The following is a 16,761-nucleotide window of genomic DNA, read 5'->3' on the forward strand; positions in this document are numbered from 1 at the left end:
AAAAACTGCTGGAGTAAGTTCGCTTTCTGTATATTTCTGCCAAAAAAACAACTTGACCTGGGGTCTTTCATCAATTTAACATCAAGATAAGCAATTTCATCACACCCTATAGACTGGGAAAATTTCAAAAAACACATGGACTCATTGATGTATTGTATAAACTCATTAATCAAACTTTCGGGTCCATCCCAAAAAATAAAAATGTCATCCAAAAAACGCAAACAACTTCGACAATGATTATAATATGGGTAATTAACCAAACATCTCTGTTCCCACTCTAACATCACAATGTTAGCATAGATACCACCACATGACGCACGCATAGCTATCCCTTTCATCTGCAAATAAAACTCATTATTGAACAAAATGAAATTGTTCTTCAACACAGTTTGCAATAGTTGTTCCAACATGTTGATAACCCCTTGGTTGTAAGCCTTTCCTTAACAAGAAATCACAAAACCATTCTATACCTATATTATGTGGTATTGATGTATATAATTCCTTCACAACAATGGTGATAAAAATACCAGCATCCAAGTATTCAAGCCTACTCATTCTATCAAGAAAATCCTATGAGTCCTTCACATTTGCTGTTTCATTCTTTAACAAGTTCTTCAATTTCACATCAAGGAATTTGGCTATGGGTTGCATTATAGATCCCCTAGAATCAACTATGGGTCTCATTGGTGGATTATCCAAGTCTTTGTGGCTTTTTGGAAGACCAAAAATTGTCGGAAATTTGGGATGGACAACACTCAAGTAATTAAATCCATCAATAGTAATGTTATTATCAATGAATAAATCATTGAATTCATATTTTATACTTCTATGTACCCCATTCACTTCAAAGAAACTATTTTATACGTGTCACTGTTTAATACATCCAGCATTTTTTCATTGTAAAGAGTAGTATCCATAATTACAACCCACCCACACCTTTATACTGTCGATTGTGATATTTTGGCTAGAGGCCTTTTCTTTGTTCCAGAAAAAAATTTAGATATGGCAGGTACAATTGTAGTTTTAAAATTTTTTGTTAGGAAATTGAACCTAAACATCTTATTTAAGAATGTAGAATATATTAGTGACCCATTGCATGTATCCAGCACATACAACCCACCCATCCACCCATCTCTAGCATTATTTGAGAAGGTATATGAGATAGACATCTATAATGTTAAGCATAATTATGTAACTGGGAATCTGACTGTTGCTGAAAATGAGAGAATGACTAGAATGAGAAGGAATAATTCTGTACGGATTATTAAGCCAGTAAAGGTGGGGGGTGGTGGTTGTAATTATGGATACTACTCTTTACAACAAAAAAATGCTGGATGTATTAAACAGTGACACATATAAAATAGTTTCTTTGAATTAAGTGAATGGGGCACATAGAAGGATAAAATATGAATTAAATGATTTATTCATTGATAATAACATTACAATTGATGAATTTAATTACTTGAGTGTTGTCCGTCCCAAATTCCTGACAATTTTTGGTATTTCAAAAATCCACAAAGACTTGGATAATCCACCAATGAGACCCATAGTTGATGCTAAGGGATCTATAATGCAACCCATAGCTAGCTAGGGGATCTGTAACGCAACCCATAGCTAAATTCCTTGATGTGAAATTGAAGAACTTGTTAAAGAATGAAACAACAATTGTGAAGGACTCATGGGATTTTCTTGATAGAATGAGTAGGCTTGAATACTTGGATGGTGGTATTTTTATCACCATTGATGTGAAGCAATTATATACATCAATACCACATAATATAGGTATAGAATGGTTTTGTGATTTCTTGTTAAGGAAAGGCTTACACCAAGGGGTTATCAACATGTTGGAACAACTATTAGAAACTGTGTTGAAGAACAATTTCATTTTATTCAATAATAAGTTTTATTTGCAGATGAAAGGGATAGCTATGGGTGCATCATGTGGTGGTATCTATGCTAACATCGTGATGTTAGAGTGGGAACAGAGATGTTTGGTTAATTCCCCATATTATAATCATTGTTGAAGTTATTTGCGTTTTTTGGATGACATTTTTATTTTTTGGGATGGAACTGAAAGTATGATTAATGAGTTTATACAATACATCAATGAGTTCACGTGTTTTTTTTAAATTTTCCCATTCTATAGGGTATGATGAATTTGCTTATCTCGATGTTAAATTGATGAAAGACCCCAGGTCAAGGTGTTTTTTGGCAGAAATATACAGAAAGCCAACTTACTCCAACAGTTTTTTACACTTTGATAGCGGGCACCCCTACAAACAAAAGAAGGCTGCTGTAAAAGGGCAGTATGTAAGGGCTGCCTGAATGGTATCCTGTTTCGACTCTTTTTTAAATGAATGTGATGTTTTAAAAACAATGTTTTTGAATTGAGGATAACCCAACTGGTTTGATCAGAGATGTTACGTTGGAAGTGATTAATAAAAGAGAAACAGGGTTCTTTAAATCTCTTCTTAGTAATAGCTGTTCTACTGATAATAATATGAGAAGATAGTCAGGTTGGTGTGACCAATTATAATTTGGGGTCTCCATGTACTGATAATCCTGATGTGAATGGGGGAGAGGGCTGCTTCAACAGCTGTACCATTGCGCATAACAAAATAAGGTGATTTCAAAACGGCCTTTATCACTACATTTAATTCATCTAGTAATTATATAAAAGACATTTTATATAAGAATTGGTTTGTTTTGTCTAGTAACAAGGACTTACACAATAAACTAGTTGAGATGCCAACTATAGTGTATAGCAAGGGTAGGTGTTTAAAAAACATTTTAGAGACTGATGAGCAAGAACTAATTCTGACTGTAATACTGAACGGGTAGTTTATTGTACTCTGTAATAAATGTAAAGGGTTCTATGTTGGATAAACGGAAAGGAAACTAAAAAATAGAATATACGAACACCTAAGGGATATTAAAAACAAGAAAGAAACACATTAGCCAAGCATATCATGGAATTTAGTGACCATTCATTTAAGTTCATTATTATTGAAGTGATGGAGTGGAACCTAAGGGGTGGTCCTTGGACCCTCCATTTAGAGAAACAGGAAGCATTATGGCAAATTAAGACCAATACCACTGAATGGCCTGGTTTGAATCAAGCCTCGTCTATAGTATGTTTCCTGAAATTGAAAGATGAGTGGACCCTTAATATGGGCCTTTTAGTTATTTATTTATATAGATTTTATATACATCTTTTAAAATTTGTTAAAGATTTTTTTAGAGCTGTAAAAGTTGTTTTAGTTGTGTTATTTTAGATTTGATTCAACATACTCATGAATTATGTATTTTGTGCTGCTGATAGGACTGTTGTTAATTGAAGGTGTGTGCTAACCTTTATATACATTTTATGTTTGAAACTTAAGCATTCTGATGAAGTTTCTGACTGGTCAGAAACGAAAGCGCTTAACACAAGGATTGGTGTTGTTTGTATCTCTCTTATTCTACATTAAAGATTGTGGTTTGGATGAGTTTCACCTTCTGTGTGCCTTTTACATTTATAGTTTTGATTTTGTCAATATTTTTGAGTTTAAATATTTTTCTGCCACTATTTTTGTTGTATATGATATGCTGTTTAGATTATTTTAAGTATACCCATATATATGCATGTATGTGTGTGTGTAGTGGATATCTATCTATCTATCTATATATATATATATATATATATATATATATATATATATATATATATATATATATATATACACTGTGGTGCAGTAGTAGCATTGTTGCCTCACAGCAAGAGGTTCTCCTGTTCGATTCTCGGCTGGAGTGCCTTATGTGTGGAGTCTGTATGTCCTCCTCACAGTCGAGTGGCATTCGAAAGACATGCGTGAATGGGCGTGCCTTTGCTGAAGGTTGGGCGTTGGGCTGGCAACTCGGCACCATAAAAATCTACTGCCAATCATTAGCAGACCAGAGTTCCACTGTGGCGACCCCTAACCGTGAAAAGCCGAAAAGACAAACAATATATATATATATATATATATATATATATATATATATATATATATATATACACACGTATGTATGAAGTGAAATGGGACTAATACGGTAGGTGTTTGATGAAGTATTGTTGTCCTTTCTTTGCATTTATGCCGTAGGGAAAAAAATACCTCGGATTGCTAAGAAGCTTCTGTTTATAGTGCTCCTTTCTTCATAATAAGCATAAATAAAGTATTTCATAAACTTGATTCTGTGGCTGATAAACACCAGGAAAGTACATGCCTCACTGGCTAGTTATTTTGTTGTTTTGCTGTTAAAAATAAATAGCAGGGAAATCTCCCAAGGTTTCCCAAACATTTCTTGAACTGTAAACCTTATTTATGTGTGGTTACCTGCTTTGATGTACAGGGATGTTTAGCTTGGATGCATGCTGTTGTTTACATAATGCAACATATTTTGAATACTGTGTTTTACACTGCATAACTAGGCTTCTGAGTTTTAACTTCCAACCCAGAATAAAATAATGTAAATGCTAAGAAAGTATTTTTTACTTTTTTAGAATTGTACATACTGCATATAGCATAAATGCACAGAGCAAACGATCACTGCACTTGGATGTTATATTTTACAAACCAGCATTTTAAGACATTGTTTACTTTACATTCTGTACATAGCTTCTGTGAAACCAGATAATTGTCGTAAGAGGTAATCAGTTGAAACAATAAATGCATTGTTTTTCTATTTTCATGTGATATCTTATGCTGTCCTAGATGAATAATCATTTGATGAAAGTTAACTCTAAGTAAGAAGGATATTTCTTTACTACTAATCATATCAGCAGGCCATCTGCTGAATGTGGTAACATCAGCTGATGGAAGTACAAAGCATGTGAAATCAAGTCAGGAGTTTTGTGTGTTTGTTTGCACAGCATAACAATGCCATCTCAAAAAATAAATAAAAATATTTTCTTTTTCAGCTTCTGGAAACTTTGATCTCCTTGACAACACAGATATACATCTACACTTCCCAGCTGGAGCTGTCACAAAAGATGGACCATCTGCTGGGGTTACTATAGTAACTTGCCTTGCCTCACTGTTCAGTGGGCGGCTGGTGCGTTCAGACATTGCAATGACTGGTGAAATTACACTGCGAGGCCTTGTTCTTCCAGTAAGTATTACCTAGAGGAATAGGTTAACTGCGTTCTTTCCCTTTACTGTCTGTGCATTGTACCTATATTTGCATTCTGTCCTTGTTTACAGTGATCTGCCAGACATTACACTAAACTGCTCTGTGGAGAATGACAGCAATTTGCACGGAAGTTGGTTCTAGTAATTTTTAACACGTGTATTATGTTATACAGCCTCTTCAGAAGCATAATCCTGTTTTACATGTACTTAAAAACAAATTTACATTCTTCTTTGAAGCTCATCTCCTAACAGATGTTAAATATCCAGTACTTGAAGTGGTTGGGGTGGGGTGGATTCTGGTATTGTCACAGGAGTTCCCATAAGTACATGTATTTTTAGAGTAAGTATTTTGGGTAGCCAGACTTCTCTTGATAATGTAGTAAGTAATGACTGAAGGGCTTGAAATAGACCCAGTGTCATTTAGTGACTTTAAAAAAAAACACTTAATAATGCAGAAGAGCAGCACAAGTCCATGGTTTAATTACCAACATCTAATAAGGCACTATGATTTAATTTGCATTTCTTTTTCCTGTTGATTTTTTTTTTTTAAATGTAAGTTTCTGTTTATTACCATGATGTGGCTATGCCTGAGGCTAGGGTGTGCACATCCCTATAGATGTGGATTGTTGAGAGTGATTTATTTATTTATTTTGTGTGTTTTGAATGACTGACTCCTCGTGAACCATGGACCCTTTTACAGGAGTGATTCAGGAAACTTGACTCTCAACCTGTATATATATATATATATATATATATATAAGTATAAGAAACAAAATACAAGAAAATACACAGTACATATGGATACAGATGCACACAAGGATTTATATTATACACTGACTTTAATGAAAAAAAAAACCAGACTGCAGGAACAACCCACGACTATAGATTTGGATTGTCTTCCCAAAATTTGTAATGAGATGCACAGTTCCTTTATGTATGCTTATGTGTCTGTATTAGCGTGTCTTACTGATGGTGCTTGTATGAAAAAAAAAAAAAAAAGGAAATAGAAAGTGCAGAGTAGAGAGTGCGAGTTAAATTAGTGGTCTTGCTTTAAAATCAGTGACACTGTTCAGGCTTATTGTCATTTTAAAAGTTAACTGTTTAATTTACAAAATGCACAGTAGAGCAGCAAGCCTAGCTGTCAGAAAGTACAGTCTAAGTTGAACTTACCATAACAGCAGATGTTCTAATGATCACTGCTGCAGTAGCCTTAGCTATATGGGTTATATCCTGCCAAGGATATAGCAGCCAGCCAGCTTGCAAAGCTTCAGGGCACCTTCCACGTACCCAAGCTGTTAAGCAGCTCGAGCTGAGATGACTAAGAGACAAGTTTGTGTGCAAAGCCCTTCAGAGCTTTTCTGCCAGCAGAGAGAGTGAGGATGTGCCCTGAAAGGACAAGGCTGGAAATAAAAAAAATAAATGTCCGCACCCTGACATAAAAAACATACCAAAAACAAGGGAGATGGAGGGGGGGGAGCGACTACTGCAGCTCTGATTATTCGAACATCTACTATTATGCTAAGTTCAGCTTACACAACTGTACTATGTTCATATTTGATCACTGCTGCAGTAGCCTTAGCAATATGGGTAGATTACCATAGCTAACTGTAGTTGAGACATGGAAGAAGAAGGGTCCAGGAACCCCTAGAGAATGGTCCTAGCATGGTCTTGACGTAGAGAAGGAATCCAGATTATAGTGCTTTGTAAAAGTATATACAGAGGACCAAGTATCAGCTTCTAGAATGCTTCTAGAATCCATTTCCAAAAAGCCATAGAAGAAGCCAAGGTCCTTGTAGAGTGGGCCTTGACCCTGCCTGGAATAGATTTGTCATGGCGAGTATAACAAAAGGTAATAATCTTACACAACTATTTGAAATAGTCTGCTTTGACACCATTTGTCCCTTCTTCTTAACTTCACAAGAAATTAACAATTGATAAATGATCTGAAAGATTTAGTTCTGTCAAGATAGTACCAGAGTTGTCTGTTGACATCCAGGGTATGGCATATGCTTTCTCCCTTTTTAGGTTCAGGAAGGAAATTAGGGAGATGGATAGTCTGACTTGAAGTAAACTCAAATACCACTTTAGGCATAAAGGAAGGATTAGTTCTCAAATAAACCCTGTCCTTTTGGAAAATGAGGTAGGGTTAACTCACCATAAGAACTTGCAACTCAGATACCCTTCTTGCAGAAGTCAGAGTAATCAATAAAACTGTTTTCCATGTTAAGAACCTCAAGTCAGCCAAATTAGCTGTTTCAAACTGAGCAAGTGTTAACTCTTCTAACACAAAATTAAGATCCCAAAGGGGGGCCACTAGTTTACTTGGAGTCCTGTTATGGAAAACCCCTTTCAAGAGCAATCTGACATGCAACTGCCTTGAAAGAGGAAGCTCCATGGGCAGATATGCTGAAATGGCCAGTAAATGAACCTTGATAGAGGAATAAAAATTACAGTAGAATGCTAAAGAAACTGAAAAGTAAGGTGAACAAAACAGTGATGCACCCAGTACTGCTGTATGGTACAGAAACCTGAATAGTGAAGGCAGAGCAGATGAGGAAGCTAGAGGTGATGGAAATGAAGTGCCTGAGACTTGGTGGTTGGATGCACACTGTGGGAAAGATGAGGATAAAGAAATGAGGACGTGAGTGCAGACGCTAAAGTAGATCCAGCTGTAGAAAACATAAAAAAGAGAACAGATTACAGAGGTTCATCACATGTAAAAAAGCAGAAGACAGTCTGGTGGTGAATATTTGGGACAGACAAGAAGAAGGTAAGAAGAAACAAGGGTGTCCAGCAAAGAGGTGGATGGATTGTGTGAGAGAAGATCTACAATAGTCAGGTATGAGTTTTGAAGAAGGCAGGAGTGTAGCATTGAATCGAGAGAGATGGTGACAGTTAACGCAACACCCTAACCCCATGTAGAAAATGGGAAAAAAGGGGGTTGTTGATGATGATGATGAAGAAGGAGGAGGAATAAGAAAGGCCATAGGATAGTAACTCACACAAATATTGTACATCAGGGAACAACTAGCCCTGAATGGGTGTTTATGCTGTTGACTCCAGCTAGAAAACCATTTCCGTTTGCTAATATATTATTGTCTAGTAGCAGACTTTCTTGCTTCCCTTGCCTCCATTAGTACCTGCTGCACGTCCCCAGAAAACAGGTGTCTAAAAGGAATTAACACCTTATCATCCAGGCAGTCAGTTGAAAATGATTGATGTTGGGATGCATCAAATACCCCTGTTCTTGTGTGAGTAGATCCATTTTGTTAGATTATGGCAATTGCCCCTGGCCATTTCCAGAAGAAGAGAGAACCACGGTTGCTTGGGCAGGAAGGAAATCACCACAATGATCATGGGGGATTCCTTCTGAATCGTCAGATGTATCTTGGAGATTAGTGGAAAGGCATACAGGAACATTCCTGATTAAAGAAATCAAAGAAAAGAAAAGGCATCTGTCTTCCAGGCCTTCTTGTATGAAGTCCTGGAACAAAATCTTGTCAGTTGATTAGGAGGAGGTAAAGAGGTCTACTTGAGGAACTCCCCACAGTTAGATCAAATCTTGGAAGACCCCAGATCTAGTTTCCATTTGTGAGGGTCTACCCTGGTCCTTCTCAGTTTGTCTGATTTTGCTCTGATGTAATGTAGGATGCATTTAGAGTGTGATTGTGCTGTGAAGCTGTATCCCAAGCTAACATGGCTAGTCTGCAAAGGGGGTATGACCTGGTTCCCCCTTGCTTATCTGTAACCACTTGAAGAGGACCTAGGGACAAAAGATGGTTCAGAGAATTTAGTGCCTTGATCAGGGCAAGCATCTCCTTCCCACTTTTATCTCTCCTGAAACTGCTCCCCAAACAAAGTTCGAAGCATCTGTGGTGACTGCTTTGAAGTAGGGAAAACCTTAATTTATGGATATCTGTTGTCTCCATAAAGTGATTTCTGTTCTGACGAACCCCAGAACTGGGATCTGAAGAGAGAGTGTTGATGCTTAGATCAAAGAGACTTCAGATACCACTGTATCTTTCTCATATGGATTCTTGACAGGGGGTATCATGAGAACCATAGATGTCATGAGACCCAAAATCCCATGGTATTCCTTCTCAGTGACTAAAGTCTGAGTGAAAAAACATTATAAATAGATATTTTTTTCCTATGGAAAGCTCTTTGAACTGAGGTGTCTGGTTGACATCCGAGGAACACAATTCTGTGTGAGGGAGTCAAGAAAGACCTTTGAATGTTCTCTTGGAATCCCAGCTTGTGCAAGAGATCTCTAACCCAAAAGAGATTCCTGACATTTTGAAAGACTTTGCAAAGATAAGCAAGTCATCTAAATAAGGAAAAATGTGGATAACTTGTAGCCTGTAATGAGGTTATAACTGGAGCCAGAGACTTTGTGAACACTCTTGGTGCAGAGGATAGCCCAGATGGTAAGGCACAGAACTGATAATGTGATCCAGACACACAAAACATAAAGAAACACTTCAAGTCTGGATGAATAGGAATGTGATAAGCATATTTTATGTCTAATGTTACCTGGCAACTTACGAGAAGAAGAAGAGACAACAGAATTTGGGCAGTATCACAAACAGATTTAGGAAAGAAAGATCCAGAACTGCTCTTCAAGTGTTTTCTTTCTTTGGGACTAGGAACATCCTTGATTAAAATTTCTCCACCTGGGAAGGAGGAACTAGTTCTATCACTCTTTGGGACAGCATGTGATGAAGTCTGAAATAAGCTGCTGCCAACAAGAAAAATGGAGATTCAAATTTTCTGGAAGAGAAAGAAGGCCAGGGTGAGAGGGGGTCACGAGGTCTCTTGAATAGTCATTCGGAGTTGGAGAATCTGTGGTTTTGGGAGGTTTGCGACTTCTTTTTGGAAACTCCTTGCCCCTTCTTAAATGTCAGTTTACCAGAATTATGTTAAGACTGTTTGTTCTGTTTTTTGCCAAAACTGGATGAAGAGAAAGAAAATCCCTAACAATTTGGAAAAGGGGGGCTGAAAAATCAAAGAGATTTCCTGGATCAGCTTGCCCTTTTCATCACACTTTTTGATCACATCTGCAACAGAGGGGCCAGACACAAATCCAAGGGAGAATTTAAAATCTCATTTTTAACATTATCTGGAAATTTCTGAGAATGCAGCTAAGCAAGACTCCTTAAAACTGTACTAGTGGCCATAGACCTGGAAGAAGTATTAAGAGACATATACACACACTGCAAACAGTAAGTAGTGACCTGTGCAATAGAAGAACAAAGCTATTTAAAGCAGGTTCTTCTTCACAAGAAGAAACTGTAGATAAAACATTCCTCATACTTTGACGGTGTGTCAGAATAAACTTTAACATATGAGCCTGATAATTTAAAATTCCGAAATTCAAAGTTGCAGAATTGTTTCCCATACCCATCAATAATGTTCCCATCCTTATTAGAAAGAGTAGAAGTGGAATTAACTAAGTGCTTAGCAGCAGAGGAGTCAACTAAGGCTATAGATGCTGGGTCAGGTTTGGGAATAGTATATAAAAATGTAAAAGACTGATGACCTTTATATATCCTGTCTGCCTTTTTATGGACAGAGGGCTATCAGGAAAACTGCAGGCAGTAAGACACACACACATCCTCTAAAGCTAGACAAGACAGGAGGAATTGGTGTAAGTTCTGGAAAACCCTCTTGTAACAACTCATAGTATTTTTTTGAGGAACTGATAAACCTCAGTGTTCTCCCACTGAAAACACTGAGACATTCTAAGAATAGTCTCAAAGAAAGAGAAACCCCCACAAGGATAGTGAAAAAGAGTTCTCCAAGTCTGAATCAGAAATCTGAAGACAAAACCCTGAATTCATCCCTGCATCTTCCTGTTCTGATTCAGAATCTTGGATCCCTTCAGGAAAAGGAGGCATCCCTCTTTCCTTAACTGGAAACTACTGTACAGGAAGAACTAATAACCTGAATCAAACCCTAAGCCAGTCCCAGTAAAATGTTCCTATCCAAAGAAATTTGAGGAAGAGTAGACACATGCATGGTTTCTTTTTCTTTTTGACGGGAAAAATTGGGTCATCTCTTTTACTTATGGCAGCCGCTGCTTCCCCAGGAATGGGCACAACATTCTGTCACAACAAGGTAAACTTCCTTGTTCCCTTTCCCAGGACAGACGAGTGGCTCTCCCTTGCCCACTGAGGGGACCCCATCAGTCTAAGAGTATGTGGCTAATCCCCGGGCCCTAGTGGCAGTAGGTGCTACACCAGAGGGAACTGTGGTAAAAGACAAGTGGTCTGAAGTATTACAAATGGCCACAGCAGTTATCCTTCTGCAGCTGAAGCAAATTGCTAGCCTGCTGTGATGGCAAAGGCTGTTTTCTTAACTTTCTTTATGTGACTGTAAGAAAGACCGACCATGGGAGTCATAATTTGTTCAATGGTCAAGACGAAAATGGAGCCTGTATGCTGAGGAAAACAAGCAACAGTGCCAGTAAAACTAACAGATGTTATGTAGTCCAATCTCGCCTACATTCTTACTCACGAGTTCGGAGCCAAATATCTGCTCCGACTCGGTCAAATTTTACTAGCTCGAAGTCTCTCATTGGCTGGGCCAAGCAGGTATCCCATGCTGCACTGCTCCATAACCCCAGATCTCGTTTGCCGCTCGTGTAGCTAGGACGTGGTCTCGCTTGACTGTGGCTAAGTACCTTTACTTTTTCAATTTCTCTCGAGAAATTTGCTGATTTCAACCCAAAAGTTATTTTAATAGCTATTTGCATTTGTGGATTATATTTTCTGTGTGTTTCTTGTCTGTAATTGGTATCCCTATTTTCCAGTGGCGTAGGCCCATTTGAGTTAGAGGACCTAGTCCTCCTTTCTGTGTGTTGTAGTTACTTAAAGTTGTTTGTTGCTAAGTTTGCCAGCTCTTGGTCGGTTTTCTTTTGTGGTTTGTGTGTGTGTGTTTTTTTTTTTTTTGAGAACCATTTCATTTAGAGGTTCTTGGTAGTGGTAGTGATTACTGTTTTCCTGCCTGCTGTTTTTCTAGTCGGATTGTTCAAGATGTCTAAAGAGCAGAAGGAGCATAAACCTTCCAGTTTCAAAAAATGTGCCAAGTGTGGTTACAAGATGTCCATCACAGATAGACATTCTGTATGTGTTTATTGCTTAGGTGCAATTCATCTACAAGAGTATTGCAGCTTCTGTCACGCCTTCAGTCCGAGGGTTCTTCAGGAGAGAAAGAATAAATTGATATTGAAGGGTATCTTGAAACCTTCGTTTGAGGAGTCTTTGGACTTTGCATCTGGTTCCCAGGCCAAGCCTAAGGCTTCGAAAGCGAAGAAAAGATCTCCGGCTCCATCTGTTTCTTCGGAGCCGCCGGAGAAACTTTCAAAACTTGACTCTGCCTCCTCGGCTCCTATGCCCTCGGGGACGCAGGAGGTATCTGTGGTGCTGGAATTGGCTTCGGCTCCTATTTTACTGGAACCAGTCCAGAGCCGATTTCCCAGTGTTAGGCATGGTTCTCCTGACAGGAGATTTCATTCTCCATCCCTGTCCTCCAAATCCTCCAGGCTTTCTGATTTGGATGTTGATAGGGTGGTGCAGAGGCTCCTGCAGTCGCTAGTGTTGGCCAAGTTATTTTCGGCTCAGACCCAGTTGGCTCCGGAGCCTGTCCCGTTGGTTGTGTCGATGGTTCCTCCGAGCGCTTCCTTGTCTTCGGAGCCAGAGTGCTCCGCTCCGAGTGATGTTCTTGCTCCGGCGCCGATATCCATTAAGGGTTTATCGGTGCCGACGTCGGCTCCAACCCTGTCGGCTCCTTCCACGGGTTTCGGCACTCAGGTTTCCTCGCTCGGGCCCGAGGGGGACGTTTTGGGACACCCATCAGTTCCGAGCCTTCCTCTCGGTGCTTCGGCTCGGGGGACCCCGACTCCGATCATGGCCTCGGAGGCCTGTCGGTCCTTGGATTCGGGGGGACCGGCCTTCAAGGCCATGCAGAGCGCACTGGCCAAGTCATCAGTTACATCACCCGGATCGGTAATTCCATCCCCTTCCACCCCGGCTAGAGCCTCTGACGCCCCCCTATCCATAGATGGAGCCCAAAGGTCTGGGGATAACCCCATGAGTGGTCTCCAACTTTCTGAGGGGCCCTCAGAGGCTGAGGCCTCAGAAAAAAGACGTGCAAGAGGAAGCACATTGACTCCCAGGACGAGTCTCTCACTTCTGATACCGACCTCAAGGAGTCGGGGGGGTCCCCCAAGTCGTCCTCTGATGACGTCTCTTTCTCCGACATCCTGGAGATTTTGAGACAGAGAGGCGACTGGCCCTCCAAAACCCCCTCCGAGGAGGAGTCGGTATTCCTCAAGGCCTTTGGAGCTCAACCCTCCACCTCCTGGGTGTCTCCACCCTTCGACGAACTGTTGGATTTAATCTGTTGAAGGGTGTGGGAGAATCCTGATACGGTGGAACCTATACCCAGAAGGCCCAATAAGTTCCTTTCTGCTCCCCCCGGGAAATAATTTCTGTCCAAAGGGGTTTCTGTAGATGCCATGGTGGTGGCGGCGGCCACACAGAAGGAAGTAGCCGAGACTTCTTCCTCCGTCCATCCTCCTAACAAGAAGTGTAGGACTATGGACAGGTACGGGAAGCGTACCCTTTCGTCAGCAACCTTCACCTTACGGTCACTGAACTACCTTTGCCATTTCACTCGGCTCCAGAGAGATCTCCTCAAGGAGTTAGGAGATACTCTAGCAGGTAACGTTCCTGAGGCATTGGCTCCCACGGTTAACGCCCAGGTGTCTACCCTAAATTCTGTTGTCAACTCTTCCATGAGGCTCATATTGTATGCAGCCGAGGGGCTGAGTAGGGCAGCCAGTTCAGGAGTAGCCCTCAGGAGGCAAGCCTGGTTGCGCCTGTGTCATTTCGCGGAGGCCTTTAAGTCTTCCTTCACTGATGCTCCTTTTGATGGGTCCTCGCTCTTTGCGACCAAAGTGAAAGACACCCTCACCAGATGCGAGCAAGAGGGAAAGACCCGTCTGCCGTAGGGGTCCATTCTTCCCTCCCCTCTAGGCCTTACCCCAAGGCTCAGAGAGGTGGGAAGATGTGGTTCAAGAAATCACAGAAGTTTTCCCTGCCGCACAAGGTGACTTCCCCTCCAGAGGCAGAGGTGGGGGAGGTTATTCAGGAAGACGCCGCCGTAGAGGAGGAGGAGGCCCCCGCAACTCGGGAGACCGTGATTCCTTTCGCGGTTCTTCCTACCATCGTTCCTGATGTGTTGCCCGACTGTGCTTCTCCGGAGCCAGTCGGGGGCCGTATTTCATTACACCCGGAAGCCTGGGAAAGCATCACCCAGGATTGTTTCCAGAGGTTATGCCATGCCCCTTTCGTCAGACCCTCCTCCAGTCAAAAGAATCCCGGATGTTCCACCCAGTCAATGGGATCACGCAGCCTTAGAGGTTTCGAAGCTGCTAAAGAAAGGAGTCATCCGACCTGTCCCCTCAGACCAAATTGGATTAGGGACTTACTCAAGACTCTTTTAGGTGCCGAAAAAAACAGGGGACCTGAGACCCATTCTAGATCTCAGCCGATTAAACCACTATGTTCAAAAGTCCAAGTTCCGAATGGTCACCCTTCAGTCTATTTTTCCGTTGCTGGAAAAAGAAGTATGGATGTGCTCCATCGACCTCAAGGATGCTTAATATCATATCAAAATGGACAGGGCATCCAGGGGTCACCTACGCTTCCGGCTGGGAGCCAGCCATTTTCAGTTTCGTGCCCTGCCCTTTGGTCTCACCACAGCCCCCAGGATGTTCACCAAGTGTTTGGCGGTGGTGACAGCTCACCTGAGACGTCAAGGATTCCAGGTGTTTTCTTATCTGGACGACTGGCTCCTCACCGCTCCCACCAGGCATCTACTTTTCCAAGCCAGGGACGCCACCATTACCCTCTGTCAGCGACTTGTAATAACATTGAACTGGGAAAAGTCTGCCTTGCTGCCCTCAGTGTCTCACGTTTATAGGCGCAGAGCTAGACACCGTCCAAATGTGGGCCTTTTTGCCGCATCAAAGGATCACAATATTACAAAATCAGGTTCGAGCACTATTGCCCCTCAGGAAAGTACAAGCGAGATGGGTTCTTCAGCTTTTTGGCACCATGGCAGCAACCATTATGCTAGTGCCTCTAGCCAGATTACATATGAGGCTTCTTCAATGGCTTCTCTCTGCCCAATGGTCCTTTCAGACACTGTCCCTTTCTCACCTGATCCTGCTCACAGACGATGCAAACAGGATCTCAGTTGGTGGCTATGCTCCACCAATCTGGACGAGGGGAAACAGTTTGTTCCTCCGTCACCTGTCGCCACCGTGACCACGGACACCTGCCAGATGGGTGGGGGGGCATTATCTTGGCAGGACGGTCCAAGGCATGTGGCGAGATCACGAGGTACATCTGCACATTAATGTCCTAGAGATGAGAGCAGTGCTTCTGGCGTTGCGGGCACTTCAAAGCTTTCTCCCTCTTGGGACGATCGCGATACATTCAGACAACATGTCCATGGTATGGTACCTGAAAAAGCAGGGAGGAACCAGATCTTAGCCCCTGTGCAGAGAGGCCATGCGAGTGTGGCAGTATCTTCCCAATGGTTTCTAGTGGCAATGCACATTCTGGGGAAGGTCAATGTGATAGCAGACAGGCTGAGCAGAGCTATTCTCATGCCTTACGAGTGGTCCCTGAACCCTCTGGTTGTGGAACAGATATTCTACAGGTGGGGTCAGCCTTGCTGCGACCTTTTTGCCAATCCCCTCAATGCCAAATGCAGCAATTACTTCACTCTGATCCCCCACAGGGGGAATCACCCAGGGATGCTCTAGTCCACGATTGGCCCTCCGGTCTGCTTTATGCTTTCCCTCCATTTCCACTGTTGCCAAGAGTGATTCAGAAAGCCCTATCCTTGGGAAGCAAGATGATTCTAATTGCCCCACACTGGCCTCGCCAAGTCTGGTTCTCCTTCCTCCATCCTTTCGTGGAGGACATTCCTTGGATTCTGGACCCAGTACCAGACCTACTGACACACATGTCGGGACAGTTCCACCCTTCCCTGCGGACCCTCAGGTTGACAGCCTGGCTACTCCACTTCCGTCGCTAGTCAGACTTCATCATTTTTCACCTGACGTACTACACATTTTATCGTCCTCTCATAAGTCTTCGACTAGGAAAATTTATTCCAGCAAATGGAAGAGATTCTCTATTTGGGCTCATGCTCAAGGAATCGACCCCTTCACAGTCCCAATTCCTGCGGTTTTGGAGTTCTTGTCCATGCTCTTTCAGCAGGGTTCTGCACCTGCCACTATTAAAGTCCAGTTGGTGGCTATTTGTAGCTTTCATACCTCCTATGAGCCTTCCCTTATAGCTCACAAACTCTATAAATCCTTTTTAAAGGGCACCTTATTACTCCAGCCTCCTATTTCTGAACCTATTATGCCTTGGGATTTAAGCCTAGTTTTGCAAGCCCTTACCTCCCCTCCTTTCAAACCAGCTGCTACCTGCCAGTTAAAGTTTTTGTCTTGGAAAACGGCTTTCCTGATAGCCATTACATCACCCAGACGAGTGTCGGAGATTCAAGCCTTCTCCATTAAACCCCCGTA

The 16,761-nt window shown here is 41.6% G+C and overlaps 1 protein-coding gene across 1 annotated transcript in view; it reads left to right on the forward strand.

Moving 5' to 3' along the window:
* The window catches only part of LONP2 (lon peptidase 2, peroxisomal), a 1,625,174-nt gene that overhangs the window by 1,562,330 nt on the left and 46,083 nt on the right, over positions 1-16,761 (forward strand). The window contains exon 14 of the mRNA XM_044081964.1: positions 4,940-5,130. Within this exon, the coding sequence (XP_043937899.1) occupies positions 4,940-5,130 (191 nt within the window). The remainder of the gene's footprint in view (positions 1-4,939; positions 5,131-16,761) is intronic.

Source organism: Protopterus annectens, chromosome 8.part1 (genome assembly GCF_019279795.1).
Source record: "Protopterus annectens isolate FY-2018-M chromosome 8.part1, PAN1.0, whole genome shotgun sequence".
In the NCBI taxonomy this organism is placed as follows: Eukaryota; Metazoa; Chordata; order Ceratodontiformes; family Protopteridae; genus Protopterus; species Protopterus annectens.